The sequence below is a fragment of the Haliotis rubra genome, unplaced genomic scaffold, assembly GCF_003918875.1.
Source record: "Haliotis rubra isolate DU_JTF1 unplaced genomic scaffold, ASM391887v1 Scf86, whole genome shotgun sequence".
NCBI classification, from domain to species: Eukaryota; Metazoa; Mollusca; class Gastropoda; order Lepetellida; family Haliotidae; genus Haliotis; species Haliotis rubra.
Genome location: NW_025767590.1, coordinates 312,227 through 335,218, shown reverse-complemented (window position 1 = coordinate 335,218; position 22,992 = coordinate 312,227). Strand labels below are relative to the sequence as shown.

Sequence of the window (22,992 nt, the reverse complement as noted above, 5' to 3'; positions counted from 1 at the left end):
CTAAAAGCGTCGTAAAATCAAAGTCACTCACTCACTCACTCACTCACTCAAGAAAGTTTTGAAACTTAACCAAGAGCGCAACTTAAGCTTGTAATATTTTGTGCTTTTGTGAAATGCCTTTGACGACTTCCAAAAACTTGACCGATCTGTAAAGGGTTGAGCTGTTAAATCTTGTAGGTCGTGCTAATCACGATACGTTTTTAGAGGTCTTCAACCCTAAATGCATTTTATGTAAGTCATGACATTATTCAGAGCATGAGACATTTAAACGACGTATCAAGCATCATTCGGTTTACACTGACGTCCGTTGAATTCTTGCGCGTTTATCTGCATTGGGTGGTCATGCTCGCTTAGTCGGTTGATACATGTCATCGTATCACATTTACGTTACGATGAATACTCATGATATCAATCACTGGTTTGACGGGTTTGAGTATGTGCAGATATCGGTCATATAACGAGTAATGCTGAGTGCGGCGTTAAACAACTAACAATTAAATATATCAATAGGGACAAGGAAGCGGTTCAGGAAGCCTTTCAAAAATTCTGGCAGGAAAGACAATAAATTATTAGTTATTCCTCGAATCTGTTTGTTTACTTTCCTAATATCATCTACCAAGATTCATAAAAGTGAGTTCACTGTCTCTTAATAGGACTGTCTTATGACAACCTTACAGTAAGGAAGATATAAATATGCAGCTTCTGCCTGAGGTTTACCGAGGCCTAAATAATAGCTTTTAAAGCAGCACTCAACACTGAGTCATCTGACGTGCATGTGGCATCAGAGGGCGAGAAACATTTTACGGTCGGGATGTTTTTTCACAACTTACAGTTAAGCTGAAGCGACGGCCCACACTTTTAGAAAGTCGTCATGTCCACATTACTGAGGAAAATCTATTTCTGGGGATTGTTTAGTGTCGGACCTGGGTTCACATGAAAGTCCAGCTCATGAACATCCCTTCATCCCGCTAATAACACTGGGCACACATTTATCATCAAGGTTCAGAGGGTACAAATATTTATTGTCCGTGAAATATACTCTGTGGTAATTACATCGATCCCTCTTGTGGTGCGTCTGTCGGCATACGATGTGGCAAGTCAAGGTGCGAACAGGGGCGGTGGTGACGGGCAAGTGTAGTACTTGAAAAGGTTTCATTAGGCGACTTTTGGACTATCTAAGGGCAGGGGTTACACAGAGAAAGATAGAACAAACTGTCGGCGTATCTGATGGTACCGGTAGCTGAAATAATATAAAGTATCCATTCAAAATCTCACAACCCCGTCTCAGACCAAATGGTTGGTTCTTAGTGGAGTCTTTTCGGAATACGAAGACACACAACCCAACCTGCTTAACCGTCCTAGCTTGTCGCAAATGAATAATCACATATTGGTCTATATGTTAATGTCTGAGAAAGTTTAGAGATCGGTTTAGGAGGAAAACTACAAACGACACAGACCGTGGTATGTGTCACCGATGATGATATGGACAGTTTGATAAAATTGGGGGGCGAATCTTGGATTCGAACTCGTGATCAGCAGATTGCGTTATTACTAAGGGGCGACACTCTTGACAACAAACTTCTGGGTCTTAGACTCATGACCCACCCATGTGTACATTTTCAGAAGTAATATGGCTTGTGAGTGAGTGATAGGTGAGTGTTGCGGGATTTTCTCGATGAGGATTATCAAGAACGATGGCCTCTTTAAGAAGGCAGTTTTCAACCGTCAGACCACATTGGTTATAATGACTTTGACATTAGGCAGCATTAATGTCTGTGTTTATATCCAGTATCTCCATATGAAAACTATCTCTGTTTAAAGTGTACTGGAAAGTATCATTTGGCTAAATATTGAAATCGTATAGACATAATTACTTTGAGATGAACTCGAGTCTGATGAAATGAAAATACATAACGAAATCTGACGATCGTAAATGTTAATGAGACACTTTAGATAATACCGTCATTCTGAAACAAGGAAAGCTGAACGCGTTAAGAATAATAATGAAATGAATGAAAATTTTACATTTCGCCTGTCATTTTAGGGCAGCAATCCTTTGATACTGGATATATATCGGTATATGAAGTGTAATGGAAACATTCCAAGACATATCATATCAATATATCCTAATATTCTAACGTTTCGGACATCTAAGAGCAAAGTTCATCTTCAGTTATTAGTAATGCTAAAGCAGAGCAGCAAATGAGTGCAATGTATGACTGTCCATGTTCACACTGTTCAACAAACATGAGTGAGTGAGTTGAGTTCAAAGCCGCTTTAGATATTATTCGACGAATATCTCAGCCAATTGTCAGTTTGTTGTATACAACGGACTGGACCAGACAATCCAGTGACTGACATCATTAGTACTGATATCCGCAGATGGGATCCGATGACGTGCATCAGTCAAGTGAGCAAACCTGATCACCCGATCCAAACTTGGCCGTCTTGGTCGCTGCTGAAATTGCTGTGTATGCATTGTACAGACACATCAATGTACGAATGAATTCTATCCCCATGCGTGGCATCTACGTTTTGTAGTGTAATAAAGTATTGACTAGTTGTTGCATTCTTAGCCATCATAACAACATGATCAAACATGTGTATTCATATGTGTAAATGCTTCTTTTACCAGAAATGGTAAAGGGTCCAATCGAAAACACATTGACAAATTCACAGACCTACGCAGACGACGAATAGTAGTGGAACAGCGCTACCATCCTTTAATACCGTCAATATGTTGATGTGAATTTATTATCAGACTACGTTGTTTTTGCATTTTAATAAATATATTTCACTTCTGTACAATGGAGTTTAAAAACTATCAAATTGACACTTTGAAGAATAACATGTTGTTGTACATTTAGATGAGATGCTCGGTGTTTGAATTCACTGTAGCTTGCACTATCTCTACACCTTCAGAGACATTCATCTCTACACCTTCTACACCTTCAGAGACATTTCGCAGATTAGTTAATCATGTCATTGCATGATGCATTGCAATTACATCCCCATGCCAGTACCCATCTACAGTAAATTGGGCTCAGAGAGGTTCATCTGATAACAAATACAAAATGTAACATAAAAACATATTTCTGTTCATTTGGCAATGTGGAAATGACCCAGCAGGTGTGAGATTGCCATGTTTCTTATGATGAAGACTTTAGATAACACCAACTTTAATCGAAACTTTAATGGTTTGCTGTAGAAGAAATGTAAGCAGGGCGTCTCTCTTGGTTGTTGTATTGAAAAATCTAATATTGGTCACAGCAAATCATTAAGGTGAGGATTGTTCCGTTGAGCACTAAACGAGAAAGAGGCTAAGGAAATTAGACTGAGGTTTCTTTAAGAGGCTGGGGCAATATTCCTGGCAGTAGGTGGCACTGTGGTCTTTTATCACTTAAATTAAGAACACTTGCCTTGACGAAGGAAACAAATGACTCACTCCGCACTATGGATTTGGACAGAAGAGCCAGATCAATATACATTATTGCCCAAATTCTCAGACGAGTATGCTCTTGTAAGACCCCTCGAGGGGCCGTTTGGGCCTTTGTTATGTTTTATGGTGCTGCTTAACTTTATTGGGTGTTAGGCCGAACAAAGGTTGTGCGTTTGCGCTAGTTAAAGTGACGATCAGATCCTGAGATAGTGACACTTTGTCACTTCTTCATAGCTAATACCTGAGAGTGGTTATTTCCTCCAGCATGGGGAAATATAAAATCAGTTCGTAACGTGAGTAGTTCACAAAAATAACTATTTAGTGTGTATTTTGTGTTATGAAAAAAACTAAGTATGTTATAAGATGAACACATATTGCTGTTTGAAGCGTTGTGTCTTTTTATGCGGCGTCGTTGGGAATCTGTTTACGAGGGAATGTTTTTATATTTCAGGAAATCGATGCAAGTATAGACGTCATGGAGAGTTTATTTACGATTTCTATTTTAATGTAAGTAAACTGTTTTCCATTTGTTTCAATATTTATGTTCATTATTTACATAGAGTGATGAAAGTCGAATTTTCTGACGAAAAGAGCATCTTTATCATAATGATAATGATAATGGTTCTTCATACAAAATGAGCACAGGTGCAGACAAACCACGCAACATAATCAGCTCGAATGGGGACTTGATCCCACGATCATAGGATTCAGGCTGACTTAAGGGACGTAACTCTCCACAGCGAATAGCGATACTTTAGTCTTCTGGGAAATGCATACCCCTAGCATTATACGTATTTACATGAGAAAATTACAGTTATCAAGACAATAAAATATAGTCACCCATTATCAGACGTGTAAATTTGTGTTGCTGGGTGTCAGACAAATTACCTACATTTCTCGTATGTGCTTGAAGACTGAAGGTGACGGTGTCCGCCGCCTGGAACTATGGGGGAGGTATGAACATGACGACACTGCTCGACAGTCTGCTGGATGATTATGACAGACGACTGAGACCGGGCTTCGGAGGTGAGCATATGGCATCTGTCTAAACACCAGGGAGCTAAACTAATTAGCAGTTATTGTTTCCAAGCATTGAATAATAACCTAGCTTTGTGTATTAGGTTTCTATGGAAGGGACAGTTTAGCGCGGAGAAATATTTCTGTTTTAAGAAGCTGAAACATTCATTGCGTGATCACTGTGTAGTGGTCAGTGGCTTTTTTCGTACTGCCCAGTTCTCACCTGCTCATCAAAGTCAGTAATGAAAGATACATTTCGTTTGAATGATTAATATTATATTTTATAAATTATGATAAAATGCATCTGAGAGAGGTTGGGAGGTCAGACTGTTAGGCTCATTATCAGCGCTGGTACCCTTGCTCTGTGTACCCGCAACCCAGACAGTGACCTTTCCCAGATAGGGTTGCCTAGTTGAATCCACTGAGAACTTTCCGGACAATAGGGAGACTCCCCAACTCTGCAGCTTTCTGCATTATCCAGAGTTCCAGAAGGGCTGTTTTTCCGATTGGGAACCTGGGTACACTCCTGGGTAAGCAACCCATGCTTGTCGTAAGAGGCGACTGACGGGATCGGGTGGTCAGGCTCGCTGACTTTGTTGATACATGTCATCGTATTCCCAATTACGTAGATTATTGCTCAGTTGTTGATCACTGGATTGTCTGGTCCAGACTCGATTATTTACAGACCGCCGCCACATAGCTGGAATATTGTTGAGTGCGGCGTTAAACAACAACAAACAAACCAACCAACCTGACCTGCGTAACATAAATAACTTCACTTGCCCTACCCAAAAGGACAAAATCGTTTTGTTGGCAGGACTTCTTTCACTCTGTATATGGGTCCAAAGAAGTTGAAAAGCATGATTTACCATGACGCCCTGGACACCGTCAGGGTCGTACCATGGGAAGATGGAGGAGGTTAATAGAAACATGTCCTCTTGCCGCTTAAGATATACTGTTCGTGTGCGTTTAACTCAGTCCGCTTTGGGCAATATGATACAAGTAACACCAGAAATGAGCTTCACGCATTGGGGGAATCGAACCCGGATGCTGGAGGTGAGGCGCAAATTCTTAAGTGAACCACTAGACTACACCACAGCCCCAGACTTCCACGAAACAGATAACGAGGCATCGTGGTCGATGGTAGGATGAATTCCACCATGACGGTAATACTGATATATTACCATGCCATGCTATGGCCATTCAACAACATGTTCCGTTAACTCTTCATAATTTAAATTTCCTTTCGGGTGAAGAAAGGCATCTGTCGACAATTTAATTAACTGAAATAAAGCCGAAATTTGATTCTTAAGGAAACACCCCTGGAGTATTGCAAACTTAATATTTGTCCCCTGAGGGGACGTTTACCTCACAAGCAAAATGCGGACTATTTGTCAGGGGCCCCGAAACGACATTGATTGATATTGTCTCAACTCGGGCTCGCCCTCCTTGCAACGAAATAATGATTTATGTTCCCAGAGTTTAACACCGAATAATAGTTTGACAAATTCAGCGCTAACAGCCTTCATTCATTCGACGAACCTACTGTTCTTAAAGCCTCTCCCTTGCATTAAGTGTTCGAGTCCAATTTATCTTGCAGGTCCTCCTCTCGTCGTAAAGACAGACATGCTGGTTCGATCCATGGGTCCGATGTCAGAGAAGGATATGGTAAGTGGAGCGACAGGCTGTAAAACAAATTAGTATCCGTCGACACCAAGCTTCTGGCCATCCCAAGCAGTTGCTGGTCATACTCCTAAAGCATTATGTTCCTAAATGAAACATCCTCATCAAACCAGGCGGAGATCCTCTGAACGTGGTATACAAGGAAATGCTTATTGGCTTTACTCTTTGGTTGTTTTTCAATTCATTTGCCTGAACTGTAATCTTGGACATAACGCCCCTTATCCCTTATATCACACCTTGGGATGAGGAACATTTAGAGAGCGTTTACGGTGGACTTCAAGACTATACCTTCTTTATATAGCTGGTCGTGGATAAAGAAGTTTACAACATAATGTGGTTGATGTGTGATATTAGTTATTTTCTCTTGTCTGGGGTGCCCACTAATACAGGCCTGGACATTGTTATGGCATAATTGGGTCTCAAAGTGTCTCAAAGTATCGAAGAAACAAATTCAATAGAAAAGTTACACAATCAATAATCAGATACTCCAGTTTTTCTTGCTATTTCTATATATATTTGATTTGATCATATTTCTTATTGGCTTTCCTAAGCTATACATCAGGCCTCAGAAAGTCAGCTATGGCTCGTACATGTAATTCAATTTAACAGTACTGTCTCTTTGTCTGTTAAAAATGCTTAAATCATATTCATATCACTGCGTATGTACCAGACCTTGAATTAACCTGAAGAATCATAAGTTTACCTCTTGGCAAACAATTATTTTGTTCAACTGCCTTTATATTAACCTTATGTGCCACTAATGTTTCATCAGCCGTAGAATTAATAGTCTTTAGGGCATCTCAAGAGGAATAATGTAAGTCTTGGTCGTCTCGATGTTTCTTGCTCATCTATCAACGTTATGATATACAGTACAATTATAAAGTAATAGCCAGCATGTATCACAATGTACTCAATGCCTGTGTCTGAACGAGGACTATACATAAATGTAGCTATTAGCCAGCCGATGTGTTTCCACTGACAGTTTAATCTAGATGTGTTTAAGGAAGGCACTTTTTAACTCCAATCTATCTTCGCGGCCCGCGGAACATGGCATCACAGGGTCCAACAAATACATTCAGGGCGGTTAATTTTCTAGCTTTTGCGAGAGCTATCTGACTTTAATTAAACTAGATTGGCATTGGAGATTGCAAAAATTCCCCCCGCATCAGATTAAGTGTCATTCGGTATGTTTTTATGCTGGTGTCCGGACATATGTCGAACGGAATAAGTAGGGAGTGCAATAAAAGAGATGAAAAATTGGTAGTTGTTGTTATCGACCGAACCTTTGGTTGATTGAATAAGAGACAATGTACATACATCGCCCCTGTAAGGATTGATGCTTCGTTTTTTCATGGATTATTTTGTTCAATCAGGTCAAAAATTATTAACACTTGTAAAACTGACATCTTGAACATATGGAAATAAACCAGCAAAACCTCGAAGAAATTTAAAACATGTTTACATCTGTTCAAATTCTTTTCCGGGTGTAATATGTTCATGAAAAAATGTACTAATCCTCTGATATAACAAGCCCCAGTTTATCATGATTATTCCAATCGGACCCCGCTTGCTGATATTGAACCGTCCAATCATTGTTGTATCCCTTTATGCAAATCAGAGATGGGGTACCATCAAATACCACCAGATTCTGTTCACTTTTTTCGGTGTGACAAAGACGAGGCGGTCGAAGTTATGAGTATTAATTAGGATTATTGATATGAAGTACATAAAAACAATTCCAAACAGGCCATCAACGTCTAAATGAATGGTAGAGACTGTTTCCAAACTAACACAGACGAGTAGCGATTGAGCGGTTTGGATATTCATAAAAATTGGTTTGTGGCTAAAATTGTCCTGATTTCCATGAAGAGGTAATTAACGACCACTCGCTGCATCTCTGTGTTCTTTCCTATAAGACAAAGCTGATCCACGGTAGTGTAACGTAAATACTTAGATGGCGGCGTTCAACACAACTCACTCATTCACTCAAGGGAGTTTTAACAGTACATATTCAGTAAATCCTTGAAAGCATCAGTTACAAGCGCCTTCGTTGTGTACGAGACGGCTTAACGCATGACGTTGGCATACTCGGTGATGCGGTTGATGATGACGGGGCAAATCATTGGTTATCCAAGTTAGTCTTGATTACTTACATATCAATACTTACAGATTTATGGATAACTTCTTTCATTTTGCGAGTGCAACGTTTCGATACAGATTCCTGTACCGTTTGCTAGTGAGAATCTGTAGTTTTTATCAATACATTTGTCAGTTTTGTACTTTCCAACTTCTGAAATGCCACTCGGGGAACCGACAACAAGCTTATAAAGTATACAGTGGTAGTGATAACTCGTTATTCGACTTAATGTGACCGCCTCCGTGGTGTAGTGGTTAGAGCGTCCGCCCGGAGAGCGGAAGGTCGTGGGTTCGATCCCCGACCGCGTCATACCATAAGACGTTAAAATATGGTACTTGTTGGTCCCTGCCTGGCGCTCGGCATTAATGGGTACAAGGACTGGTCGGCTCGGAGTCAGTATAATGTGTCTGAGTGGGGTATTCATGCTTCACTGCGGCATGATATCTCAGTGGGCTAGCACTATAAAACCAGCTTCATGCAGGGCTAGTACAAGCAGCCGCACATGCACATACACACGCATGCACGTCGTCATATGAGCGAAATATTCTCAAGCACGACGTTAAACCCAATTTCACCTCTCCTCACCTCATACCAGGAGCTGACGGTATAAACAGATGTTTAACGGCATATACATATTTTATTAAAAAATATACCAGTGTGGTATATCCGACGAAATAGATTCTATTGAGCGTCAAAAGCAAAATAACGCTGAATGGACCACTAAACAGCATGTGGTCGCGAAAAGGGTACGCATGTCATTACGTTCCACGTCACAGTGCTTCATTGGTTTTTCTTGTACTGGATTTCAAAATTAATCGTGTTCAGTTTTCACGAGATATTTCGCTACGAATGTACAATCGATATAAACACCTATTTCAGACAGCCCTGTGACAAACATGTTGAACTATATAGAGATATGGAGTACATGGACATTGCCAATCACTTCTTATTCCCTCTAAGCACATCAATGCCAACTGAACTTTAATTTGGTTGAAATAAATAAAATACTAATAAAGTAATAGGAGACTTAATCTACACACCTATCAGTCAACATCCGACACTTACTGATACAGAACTGACGACATGGAATGATTTACCATGGAAACCAGCTATACTTCCAGGAATCAGTACTTTAATGTCGTGTACTGACAACTACAGACGTAGCTCCATCCATCCTTATCTGAACTGACAGTTAGGAATAGATAAACAATAGCAGATATTAAACTAAATGACGATGATGAAAGCGTTTTTATACCTTGTGACAAGAATTAATAATTCAGATCAGATGATTCATATAGCGTACTTGTGTATTTCCATAACTCAAACTCCCAGGAATAATCACCTTGGCAACAAGACACAGTGCTACTTGAATCGTCTTAAATATGATATCCTCTGGGATAGTGCAGCCAGTCGAGTGGAAAGATGATTAAAAGTTGCATGAGTCAACTAAAGTTCAACTGAGAAATAAGAAATAAAGGAACGATGGCAAAAAGAGTTTAAATGCGACATACGTTTTTACTTATGTCAGTTATGTATACTATGAGAGAGTGAATATGTGTGTGAGTAAGTTTAAATTGTATTTCACTTATATCAGAGTGTTTGTTTTATGTTGGAGCAAGTGATACTTGGAGCAAGAGACTTTGGTAAAATCTACGATCCCTACTATGGCACTGACAATTCTAGAAACATAGTAAGAGCGAACAGGCTTTCGCACTCCAGTCACAGATCTCGATATGTACACTTGGGATTCGAACCACCTCAACTCAAGAACGGCACTACTCCAGTTTTTGTAACAAAATGTTATACAGGAGACAGGTTTCTTCGAAATATTGAGTGAGTGGGTTTAGTTTTACGTCGCAATATGACGACGGGGGACACCTGAAATGGGCTTCACCAATTGTTGCCATGTATGGAATCGAACATGGTTTCGGCATGGCGAACGAACGCTTTAACCCCATCGCCCATCTTCGAAATATGATGAGAATATATTACCCTCTTAGTGTACACCTGTCCTCGTCCGTCAACAGCTACAGATGTTGTCATGAAACTCACTGAGGTCGATCGATCGACGACAGCTTACTGAAATGAAATAGCAATTTAGAATGGTCTACCAATTCCTCACAAAAACGTTTTGGCACAATGGAAAGTATATAGAGAATCTCACCCAAGTGTCTACTGGTATCAATTATATCAACACGAGTTGATAAGGTTACAAATATCCGAGTCTTGTCGAGGATAATTCTACCTTTATCAACGAGTGTTGATCTATTTATCATCAAAAATCAGAATTTCTTCATTAGTTTTCAATGCAAAATGTACATCTCTCAACACTGTACTACCATTAGACGTGCAGTGCAGCGATGGCATAGCATTGTGACGTCATCAAGTTCATGACGTCATAGCATTGTCAGTACTGTACAAAATCTACTGTCAAAACGATATCTCCTAGGAGATATCATATGATCTCACACAAGCGATATCTCCTGTGGAACACAGTTTTGGGTGATAAATACCCATCTTAAGGTAGTGACTAATATTGAACGGTTTACCCCGGTCGGTGAAATCCATCCAGATGTAGTGTCAGCTGTGGTTGTGGACATGTGGACATCCGTATAAAGCACAAGCATCGTGATCAACCTGTGTCAGTGTACTGGTGTCAATCAATCAATCAATCAATCAATCATTGATTGATTGATACTGGTGTTGATATATCATGATGCAAATCTAACCAACCTTAGAGAATATTCCTGGTTAGGATTGGTTCCCTGGTCATATGAGTCCACTAGAAGGATCATAGGATCAAACTCAGTGTCTTGGTTTAGAGCGTGTAATCATTGGCGTATGGTCAGTTCGTGACTCGAATGTTCCTGAGTACGCATTTTTAGCAAACAGACATTTTAAAACTAAGATGTATAGACGAAGTCGTTTACATGCGTCATACAATTGCAGTGTTGTGTTCTGTAAACCAGTAAACAACAACTTATAGACATACTAGATATGTTCAGATCATCGTACACATGCGATATTGATATGCAACTCCTGCATCCATACGTGGAGGACTGCTGTGTGTATACGGTACTGTTTGGGTTCAAGAACGACTGAAAAACGACAAATGTTTAGTGCAGTGGCATCTGTTCATGTGCTCATAGAAAAGATCTCAAACCAGGCAAAATTAAGCGATTTCGGTCGCAGTGTCACGTCCGGGTGACTACACTCAACTAACCTCACACCACTCCCCGACTTTCCAAACGTTGATACATGAATTCATTCAGAACAAAACATGATGATGAAGTGTTTATAATTTCAAGAGGCCAAGCCACTGTTTCTGATATTAATGCCCCGATGCGGATCTATTCTGTCATTGTCTCATGGGGCGCAAGAGTGACATGATCAATACCATTCTCTCTCGCATTGGTGCCAAGTCGTCACAGAATTTTGTCGAGGAAGCCTGGTATAAAGCAATTATCACGCATTTAAAACTGTACGTAATTGGAGTTGCGTTTCTTTAATGGTTCAGTATACATGTACCCATAGTCCTGTGTCACTGGTTCTCGCGCCTTTAAAACTGTCCGTAATTGGAGTTGCATTTCTTTAATGGTTCAGTATACATGTACCCATAGTCCTGTGTCACTGTTTCTCGGCAACATCTGAACATGTGAAGCGAATAATACATCATCATCTGATGTGTAGCCATCGCTGCTAATTATTAGCCGTGTTTACAGAAATTAATTTTACAAATGCCTCTGGATCAAAGCAGTTTGGGGCGAGCTGTACGTTTTGTGGAAACGTCAGATACGATCAGACGTTCTCCCAGTGCACATGTATTGAGATAACGCTGACTGTGTATCCCACAGCCTTTGGCGTATGATAAGGCTTAGGAAATATGTTTGATCGATGATTATGTAATAAAGTCACTCCGTACGAGTCTTTTTTTTGTCCACATCTCAATTTCTGCAACATAGTCTGTAGAACGGACACAGATTCAGACTCAAGGGCAATCAGTCCTACTTGCACGGACTGCACAGTATGCAGGCGTTTCACGTCTTGAACGTGTTGTTACGGATACATGCGTTAAAGACTTGTGTCTAAATCCTTACAAAAACAACAACAGAAATATCGTGTATACTTTACCACAGGCGTAAAAGATACATCCAAAGAAAGTCAATTGTTACCTGAAAAACATGTAAAAGTCATTTTTATTGTATGCTATTTAAGTCAATGCAGGTGCATAGGATAAGTTTTGAGATGTCCTCCAAAAATCTACCAAAAACCCTCATAAAGCGCTACAAAGTTATTGAATGACCCTTGACCAAACAATGTACATGTATAAGCAAAACCCAACACATTTATGTTCTGGTAGGTTTTCTTTAACGTGTAAGCGGTGAAAAACAAATGTCCAAGACAACCCCGGCAACAAAGTCATTTTCCCCAACATTTTGAAAATTTCACCCACTGATCAGCTGTTGGTAGAAAGGATAGAATCTCTATGTATGTATGTAAATAATGCAGATAATGACTACAGTTAAACTGATATTCCAACAATTATCGGCTTAAGTAATCAGTTACCACTCGATTTAATGCCACCTGCCTTCCTCGTCTTTCGTGTAATAGCAAGTATCTCCCTGTCTATTTACAACCCGGTGCATTAAGCTGTCCGACGTGCGACACGTGATCCACATTCCTAATTCGAGTGTCAGCTCTAATTCGCAAGTCAGCTCTGGAATATGCGTCTTTATACTTTTCCTTAAGGGTGCTAGTGGCATGTGTATCGTGATGAACGTTTTCTTGTCGCTATTGAGTTTCCGTTTTATGTCGACGTACATAAAGAGAAATGGGTTTCTTAGAGAAAGGTCTTCAATGTTCCTCCTCGAAACACGGGACAGTGGGGTAGCCTAGTGGTTAAAGCGTTCGCACGTCACGCCGAAGACCTGGGTTCGATTCCCCACTTGGGTACAGTGAGTGAAACCCATTTCTGGTGTCCTCCTCCGTGATATTGCTGGAATATTGCTAAAAGCGGCGTAAAACTAAACTCACTCACTCTCTCCTCGAAACACATTTTCAGTGTCATTTACAAGCAAATTAAGTGTTTTTCGTTGCCTCCACCACACTCCACAGTGCCTAGGTCAGATGATGGCTTCCTGGAAATTATCGAGTCTGGACCAGACAGTCCTATGATTGATATCAACAACAATGAGCACCGTATTAAGGTATCGGTACCGCTCCACCACCCCTGTCCCCGAGCCTGACCACCCCATATATTAATGTATATACGTGAAACAAATATGTGATATTTGACAGGACACGTGCCTATTCAGTAAACCCTGCTGAATGTCTACCACCATTATTTTGGAATGACCTTTCATAATGACACCTCGTTTGAAAAGCATTATTTGGCATACAATGTCTTTCAGTGAAATTTGAATAAAATGTATGAGCTACAATTGTGGCCGCCATATGCTAGATGGACAAGCCTGGCTAAACCCCTTAGCCTTTCTGAGTCTTCTAGAGTGTATATTCCATGTACAATCCATGTGATGGGTAAACATGAAGAGTGTCATATTTTCTAAGCTTCACGAAACTTGGTGCTAAATTACCTTGTCACTTGCACGGGAGTTCTTTGATTGGCATTCTAGAAGTTGGGTAGATGAAGGATGAGGACTATTTTTATGGATATACAACTTCTTTATTCTGTATAGGCGACGTTTCGACATAGATTCTAATGTCGTTGCTTGCTTGACAACAACATTAGAATCTATGTCGAAACGTGGCTTATACAGAATATAGAAGTTGTATATCCATAAAAATAGTCCTCATCCTACTTGCACGGGAGGTCTTATTCGACGATAGCTTCCAAATTTCAAAGAAATTTCTTTTGCAAACCATTTCCTAAAATATGTTCCAGATCTACTCGATGGACTGCTACTTCCGACAGTTCTGGCAGGACGCTCGCCTGGCCTTTAACGCAACCATGCAGGGCATTTCGGAGCTCTCTCTCAGTAGCAGGATGCTGGAGAGGATATGGTACCCTGACACATTCTTCCTGAACGGCGGCAGATCATATCTCCATTCCATTACCTCACCAAACACGTTCTTCAGACTGCAGAGTGACGGCAATATTTATTTCTCGCAAAGGTACAGCTTGGTACATTTGATTGATATCTGTTACTGTGTACTGTCACCTGAAAAGTTTGTAAGAGTTTGTAAACACTTATGGATAACAATAATTAGCATTGACATCAGGCTGAGCATGAAGATATATCCATCCAGTCTCATCTGTATATTTCGTTACGATCTCCAAACAGTAGAATAATCACCATTCCGACAGAATGGTAAGCTTGTGATATGCATTTGAGTATTCTGTTATGATTACCCCATTTGTCCATGTCGTGGCACTGACATTCCGGCTAAGTGGCATTGTGTATTCATTGCAGCTATTGCTCTATTATGGTGGACTAGACGAGTTACAATTTATGTATTGGTTGAGATTCCTTTACCAATCCTTCGTGTGTTGTGTCTTTGCGTTGTAAGTCGCACTTGCTGAACATAGATATATTCATTCAATGTGGTATGTCACTTGTACTGGAATTGTATAATGTTCAAAACGCAACACACATTCCTGAAACACCAGAAAAGATGTAATATGAAACATCCCAGTTCTTGCTTGAGAACTGAGTTACGAAGGTGAGATGACTTTATCCTAAGTTTGAATTTCGATTGAAAATATCTAAGTTAATTAACAATAATCAGCTTATGATACAACTGCTGTGGGTATTGTAGACATCTAATCTTTGGAAAACAATAAATGTGCCTTTTTGCACAAATTTACATTACACGGTAGGGGCATGTGGTTTGAAATGGATTTCTTATCCCAATCTTCACTGAACTCATTCATTTTTACTAAAGATTATACAGAGACAGATTACCTTTTACAAACTAATGCATGAATGATTGATAGTTGAATAGAAATAATAGATAATAATAAAACTAAAAAGACAAATTAAACTCGTTCTTTACAATAAAACAAACCCGGTGTACTTTCTTTCTCAATATATTGGCTATTTTCATAGCAGGGAAGCATGATTTGTTTATTAACGCTAGGTGATTTATAACGACACGTTATAATTTGACAAGTTTATGGCTGTGCTATTACTATAACCTATGAATATAACAATTCCTTCTCAATTATTTAATACAGAAACAGCTCACTGCGTTCAGTTTGAGTGGGGCAATCTGCTCCTGTATTCAAACTGTTCATGAAACTAATACGAGTTGTAACACAGTAAATGTGATTGATCCACGTGGTCACCCATTGTTGTTAAGGGAGAGTGGGAAAAGAGTGGGTTTTCATGTCGTGGGAAATTCCTCCATGATATATGCAACAGCTTGATCAACGATGCGGATTAATTTCATCACTTTAGCGTGATTGATTGCAACTCGGCTACCTTTTATGGCAATTCTACTCAATTACAAATATCACATGTCATTTTAGTCATTACTACATTTTGCATTTCCTTTCTTCATTAATATTGTAACGACTAGTAATAAATTGATTCGCGCTTATGGTCTCATGCAGCAAAATAGTCCCAGATATTGAACAGATGGGACAACGATATAGAGAATCAATCAGAACCACTGATTACATCACAGCTACTGCAATGTCCTTCTTTCTAGCAATGAGATAATATTATTAAACTGAATCCACGTGGGTTGGGCTTATATCTTGAGCAGATTATATGTACTTTGTGAATTACTTTAAAGACGGTTGTAAGTGAGTAATGATATTAAAAATGATAAATAAATACCTAATATATTATATGTGATAGTCACATTTACTTAATATACAATATTGCGGCAACATAATACGTATAATATAATTTTCATTAAGTTAATTTGACAGAAATCTTTTTTTCATAAAACAATGACTTTTTTCTACATCAGTGTGTAATTCCAGCCGTATATTAATTGGTTCTGTTCCTAACTTCAACCAAACAGAATAGTAAATGAGGGTTTAACTTTCTTTCTTCGTTTGATTACGCTAACGACCATGAAACTTTAGACAATACTGCTGATGTCCTCTTTCAACCTCTCATATTGTGTTACCTAATTAACTATGGTCCATTGTGTTTATAACAGCTCTGAACAGAATATCGTAGGCTCGTTAGTACTACATGGCAGCCGTCTTCGCGTGTAGCGACTATGTGTAGCAATGCTTTGAATGCACAATCTCCTTTCATGTGTGCCTCCAATGTATGTGTCTCTGGAGCCAATGCCTGTTTCATTTGGAACAAAGTAGTTGCTTCGGGATAAATATAATTGTTCATCCAAAAGGCTGCTCCAGGGGAGATCATGCACGTTTTATAACATCGTCCAGCTGTAATACTGATGAATCAAATATCTGCTCATGATATAGTCACAACTGTACAAGCGACTCGGCTTTATAGCAGAGATTTCTTTCTATAGATGTGGAAAAGGTTTTGTCGTTTCTATTTCAACTTCAACTGAGCTAGATGAAAATGACATTAGCAAGTTTTGAATTCATTGAAATGCATTGTGACTATGTGTCAGTGAGGACAATATATATTTCCTGAGCGACCATGAGTCATTGAGGACAATATATATGTCGTAAGCGACCATGTGTCAATGAGGACAATATATATTTCCTGAGCGACCATGTGTCATTGAGGACAATATATATTTCGTCGTATGTTTCATTGCGACCATGTGTCATTGAGGACAATATATATTTCCTGAGCGTCATGTGTCGACAATGTCGTAAGTCATTGAGGACAATATATATATTTTCATAAGCGACCATGTGTCATTGAGGGACAATATATATTTCGTAAGCGACTATGTGTCATTGATATATATTTCGTAAGCGACCATGTGTCATTGAGGACAATATATATTTCGTAAGCGACTATGTGTCAATGAGGACAATATATATTTCGTAAGCGACTATGTGTCATTGAGGACAATATATATTTCGTAAGCGACTATGTGTCATTGAGGACAATATATTATATTTCGTAAGCAACCATGTGTCATTGAGGACAATATTTTATATTTCGTAAGCGACTATGTGTCATTGAGGACAATATATATTTCGTAATGTGTCGTTTCGGACACTGTATTACAATATATGTTCCTTCTGTGCCACAGTACGCTATTTCGATGAATTTTTTTATGGAAAAAGTATGTATATTTCATGATTGAGTCTGTTGGGTTAATCATACATATATATGATCATATATGTATGATCTTTTAGACAGCTTTATGATACTAGTATCCAAATTTGTCGCATCACAGACCAAAATGATATTCTCATGTTATTCCCTATTTCCTCTTGAACCTTATCTTCCCGTGTGTGTTATTTTGAGGGAACTATTACCTTGTCGGGTGCCATCGGTGGGAGGGGACATTTTCACCTTTTCGCGAACACTAGTCCTGATATCATCACTATTTGATAGTACCCGTGAAGATCCGGGTTAGAACTGGTCTTCAGCAACCCATGCTTGTACGAGGCGACTAACGGGATAGGTAGGCCAAGCTCGCTGACTTGGTAGACACAAATCATCGTATCCCATTGCGTAGATCGATGCTCATGCTGTTGATCGCTCGATTGTCTTTTCCAGACTCTTTTAGTTCAAGACCGTCGCCATATAGCTGGAACATTGCTGAGTGCGACGTTAAACAACTTACAAACGAATATATCATATAATATATTGTATGTGATAGTCACATTTACTTAATATACAATATTGCGGCAAAATAATACGTATAATATAATTTTCATTAAGTTAATTTGATGGAAATCTTTTTTTCATAAAACAATGACTTTTTTCTACATCAGTGTGTAATTCCAGCCGTATATTAATTGGTTCTGTTCCTAACTTCAACCAAACAGAATAGTAAATGAGGGTTTAACTTTCTTTCTTCGTTTGATTACGCTAACGACCATGAAACTTTAGACAATACTGCTGATGTCCTCTTTCAACCTCTCATATTGTGTTACCTAATTAACTATGGTCCGTTGTGTTTATAACAGCTCTGAACAGAATATCGTAGGCTCGTTAGTACTACATGGCAGCCGTCTTCGCGTGTAGCGACTATGTGTAGCAAGGCTTTGAATGCACAATCTCCTTTCATGTGTGTCTCCAATGTATGTGTCTCTGGAGCCAATGCCTGTTTCATTTGGAACAAAGTAGTTGCTTCGGGATAAATATAATTGTTCATCCAAAAGGCTGCTCCAGGGGAGATCATGCACGTTTTATAACATCGTCCAGCTGTAATACTGATGAATCAAATATCTGCTCATGATATAGTCACAACTGTACAAGCGACTCGGCTTTTAGCAGAGATTTCTTATAGATGTGGAAAAGGTTTTGTCGTTTCTATTTCAACTTCAACTGAGCTAGATGAAAATGACATTAGCAAGTTTAATTCATTGAAATGCATAGTGACTATGTGTCAATGAGGACAATATATATTTCCTGAGCGACCATGAGTCATTGAGGACAATATATATGTCGTAAGCGACCATGTGTCATTGAGGACAATATATATTTCGTAAGCGACCATGTGTCAATGAGGACAATATATATTTCCTGAGCGACCATGTGTCATTGAGGACAATATATATGTCGTAAGCGACCATGTGTCATTGAGGACAATATGTATTTCGTAAGCGACTATGTTTCATTGAGGACAATATATATTTCGTAAGCGACCATGTGTCATTGAGGACAATATATATTTCCTAAGCGACCATGTGTCGTTGAGGGACAATATATATTTCGTCGACCATGTGTCATTGAGACCATGTCGTAAATGACCATGTGTCATTGAGGACTATGTTTGCGTCAGCGACTATGTTTCATTGAGGACAATATATATTTCGTAAGCGACCATGTGTCATTGAGGACAATATATATTTCGTAAGCGACTATGTGTCATTGAGGACAATATATATTTCGTAAGCGACCATGTGTCATTGAGGACAATATATATTTCGTAAGCGACTATGTGTCAATGAGGACAATATATATTTCGTAAGCGACTATGTGTCATTGAGGACAATATATATTTAAGCGACTATGTGTCATTGAGGACAATATATTATATTTCGTCAGCAACCATGTGTCATTGAGGACAATATTTTATATTTCGTAAGCGACTATGTGTCATTGAGGACAATATATATTTCGTAATGTGTCGTTTCGGACACTGTATTACAATATATGTTCCTTCTGTGCCACAGTACGCTATTTCGATGAATTTTTTTATGGAAAAAGTATGTATATTTCATCATTGAGTCTGTTGGGTTAATCATACATATATATGATCATATATGTATGATCTTTTAGACAGCTTTATGATACTAGTATCCAAATTTGTCGCATCACAGACCAAAATGATATTCTCATGTTATTCCCTATTTCCTCTTGAACCTTATCTTCCCGTGTGTGTTATTTTGAGGGAACTATTACCTTGTCGGGTGCCATCGGTGGGAGGGGACATTTTCACCTTTTCGCGAACACTAGTCCTGATATCATCACTATTTGATAGTACCCGTGAAGATCCGGGTTAGAACTGGTCTTCAGCAACCCATGCTTGTACGAGGCGACTAACGGGATAGGTAGGCCAAGCTCGCTGACTTGGTAGACACAAATCATCGTATCCCATTGCGTAGATCGATGCTCATGCTGTTGATCGCTCGATTGTCTTTTCCAGACTCTTTTAGTTCAAGACCGTCGCCATATAGCTGGAACATTGCTGAGTGCGACGTTAAACAACTTACAAACGAATATATCATATAATATATTGTATGTTTCTTTGAGGACTGGGTTTCCATTTCACTTCAGATTGACAATAAAGGCCCATTGCCGGATGGACTTGGAATCGTTCCCAATGGATACTCAGAAATGTCCTCTTAGAGTTGGAAGTTGTAAGTACAAGGTATTAGGTACTAAAGATGCTGATTGTTGAACGTTCGATTTCATACTTAATCAAATATGTGACTTAATAGCATAATAAAAGATGATTATAGTCTCCGTATAGGTGACCCTTCAGACAATAGCTCCAAAGTCTGCTTTCAGTGGATTAAAATGTCGGATGAAATTATCTAAAATGGGAGTACTGCCATGAGTGTACGGGAGTGGTATAGTTAAGGAAATAATAAAATTTGAATTAGAATGTTATTTGTCTGTTAAACTGCGCCATATTTTCCTTTGAATAGTACATATTATATTCTGAGGTAATGCAGCAATGTTTTTATGATCTAATATGGACTCATATGTCAAAAAATGGATATTTAAGAAAATGTTAAGACTGAAAAATAAAGGACAAAATGATAAAAGGTTAGATTAAAGTCTGATATTAAGAAATGTAACATCAGGATGCGATGATAGCAAGCTCATGATACATGTCTGACGAACAAGCGTTATTGCTATATAATGTTACAATAAATGATATGTACTCTTATATCATTCTGACAAACAGTTGGCTATTCACACGATGACGTCATATATATCTGGCGCTATGGCAACATGAAGGCGATATCTATATACCCGGATGTAACAATGTCACAATTTGATATCGTTGGTCTTCCTGCAAACAACGCTTCCAAATATCTGAAAGGAGGTACGTATAAGAGGAGATGCCCAAAGTAGATATAATCAAAGAGCTAATTTGGTCCTGATGGCAGCATTGATCTTTACAGGTATACTGATGCACATTTTATGGTATTTGGATTACCTTATTTCGAGTTTATTAGGTCTATATCAACTGATGGAATGTGGAAGTAGTCATAGACAGCAATGACTGTCTGTTCCTACCATTATTTGCGCAATGTAAAAGAAATAATTCACAGAAAACTTTCTTACAGCAAACATTAATGGCATTTAAGACAAAAATGTTCCACGGTGGTATTCTGATGGTTTCGATCTGTTTTTGTAATTCTATAATTAAGAATACTGAGATATGTGTTAGTTTATAGGTAATCGATGTGCATGGTGTAGTTAAAAACACAGAAAACTATACGGCATGTCCCCCATCCCCCCAAAAAACATAATAAAAAAATCACGATTCTGACATTAAAAATAGAAGAAGGTATCTCGTGTATATTTGACTTATACTTATTTAATCAAATTAGTCGATATGTCCAGGTACCTAATTTCCCCACATAAGCATACGACGAAAGGGACTACCAACCTGACGGTATGGTTGACGCAGTGCAAATACCATGAGCAATCCTTATGTTTGCAGTGAAAGCCATAAACAACACTTATAATCCTACATACTAATCGATATATAACGTCCAAGTCAGACAATGTATGTGTACCTGTAACCAGTTGGAGCCATTATCAGGTGCACTGATAAACTGTAAACTCTGTTACAGCTGTACACTCCATCCTGACGGTGTTCTTCCACATGAGACGTCACACCGGGTACTTCCTCATCCAGGTGTACGTGCCCTGCTGCCTCTTGGTCGTACTGTCCTGGGTCTCCTTCTGGATCAACAGGGAGGCCACATCCGACAGAATCGCTCTCGGTAAACTTACTTCTCCTTAAAGCGCTGATGATGTAAATGAGGGTGTTATTATTGTGTTACTGATGTAAACCTGACGTCTTCTTACAGTGTCGATCACGTAAATGAATTTTTTCTTACAGTGTTGATGATGTAAACTGGCCTCTTCTTACTCTTTGATGTAAATTGGCGCCTTCTCACTCTTTGATGTAAACTGACGTCTTTTTACTTTTTGATGAAAACTAACGTCTTCTCACTCTTTGATGTAAACTGACGCCTTCTTACTCTTTGATGTAAACTGACCTCTTCTTACTCTTTGATGTAAACTGACGTCTTTCTTACTCTTTGATGTAAACTGACATCTTCTTTACTTTCCTCTTCTCACTCTTTGATGTAAACTGACGTCTTCTCACTCTTTGATGTAAACTGACATCTTCTCACTCTTTGATGTAAACTGACCCCTTCTTACTCTTTGATGTAAACTGACATCTTCTCACTCTTTGATGTAAACTGGCCTCTTCTTACTCTTTGATGTAAACTGACCTCTTCTTACTCTTTGATGTAAACTGACGCCTTCTCACTCTTTGATGTAAACTGACGTCTTCTTACTCTTTGATGTAAACTGGCCTCTTCTTACTCTTTGATGTAAACTGACGTCTTCTCACTCTTTGATGTAAACTGACATCTTCTCACTCTTTGATGTAAACTGACGTCTTCTTACTCTTTGATGTAAACTGACGTCTTCTCACTCTTTGATGTAAACTGACCCCTTCTTACTCTTTGATGTAAACTGACGCCTTCTCACTCTTTGATGTAAACTGACGTCTTCTCACTCTTTGATGTAAACTGACGTCTTCTTACTCTTTGATGTAAACTGACGTCTTCTTACTCTTTGATGTAAACTGACATCTTCTTACTCTTTGATGTAAACTGGCCTCTTCTCACTCTTTGATGTTAACTGGCCTCTTCTCACTCTTTGATGTAGACTGACGTCTTCTCACTCTTTGATGTTAACTGGCCTCTTCTTACTCTTTGATGTAAACTGACGTCTTCTCACTCGTTGATGTAAACTGACGTCTTCTTACCCTTTGATGTACACTGACGTCTTCTCACTCTTTGATGTAAACTGACGTCTACTCACTCTTTGATGTAAACTGACGTCTTCTCACTCTTTGATGTAAACTGACG

General features: G+C 39.0%; 1 protein-coding gene across 2 annotated transcripts in view; it reads left to right on the top strand.

Moving 5' to 3' along the window:
* Nucleotides 1–22,992, top strand: part of LOC124262895 (gamma-aminobutyric acid receptor alpha-like) — a 125,230-nt gene that overhangs the window by 94,579 nt on the left and 7,659 nt on the right. For both annotated transcript variants that reach the window (XM_046697489.1, XM_046697488.1), the window contains exons 2-8: nucleotides 3,891–3,946; nucleotides 4,353–4,465; nucleotides 6,057–6,124; nucleotides 14,179–14,408; nucleotides 20,141–20,223; nucleotides 20,778–20,918; nucleotides 21,676–21,828. In XM_046697489.1, coding sequence (XP_046553445.1) covers nucleotides 3,915–3,946; nucleotides 4,353–4,465; nucleotides 6,057–6,124; nucleotides 14,179–14,408; nucleotides 20,141–20,223; nucleotides 20,778–20,918; nucleotides 21,676–21,828 — 820 coding nt within the window. In that variant the 5' untranslated portion in view covers nucleotides 3,891–3,914. The remainder of the gene's footprint in view (nucleotides 1–3,890; nucleotides 3,947–4,352; nucleotides 4,466–6,056; nucleotides 6,125–14,178; nucleotides 14,409–20,140; nucleotides 20,224–20,777; nucleotides 20,919–21,675; nucleotides 21,829–22,992) is intronic.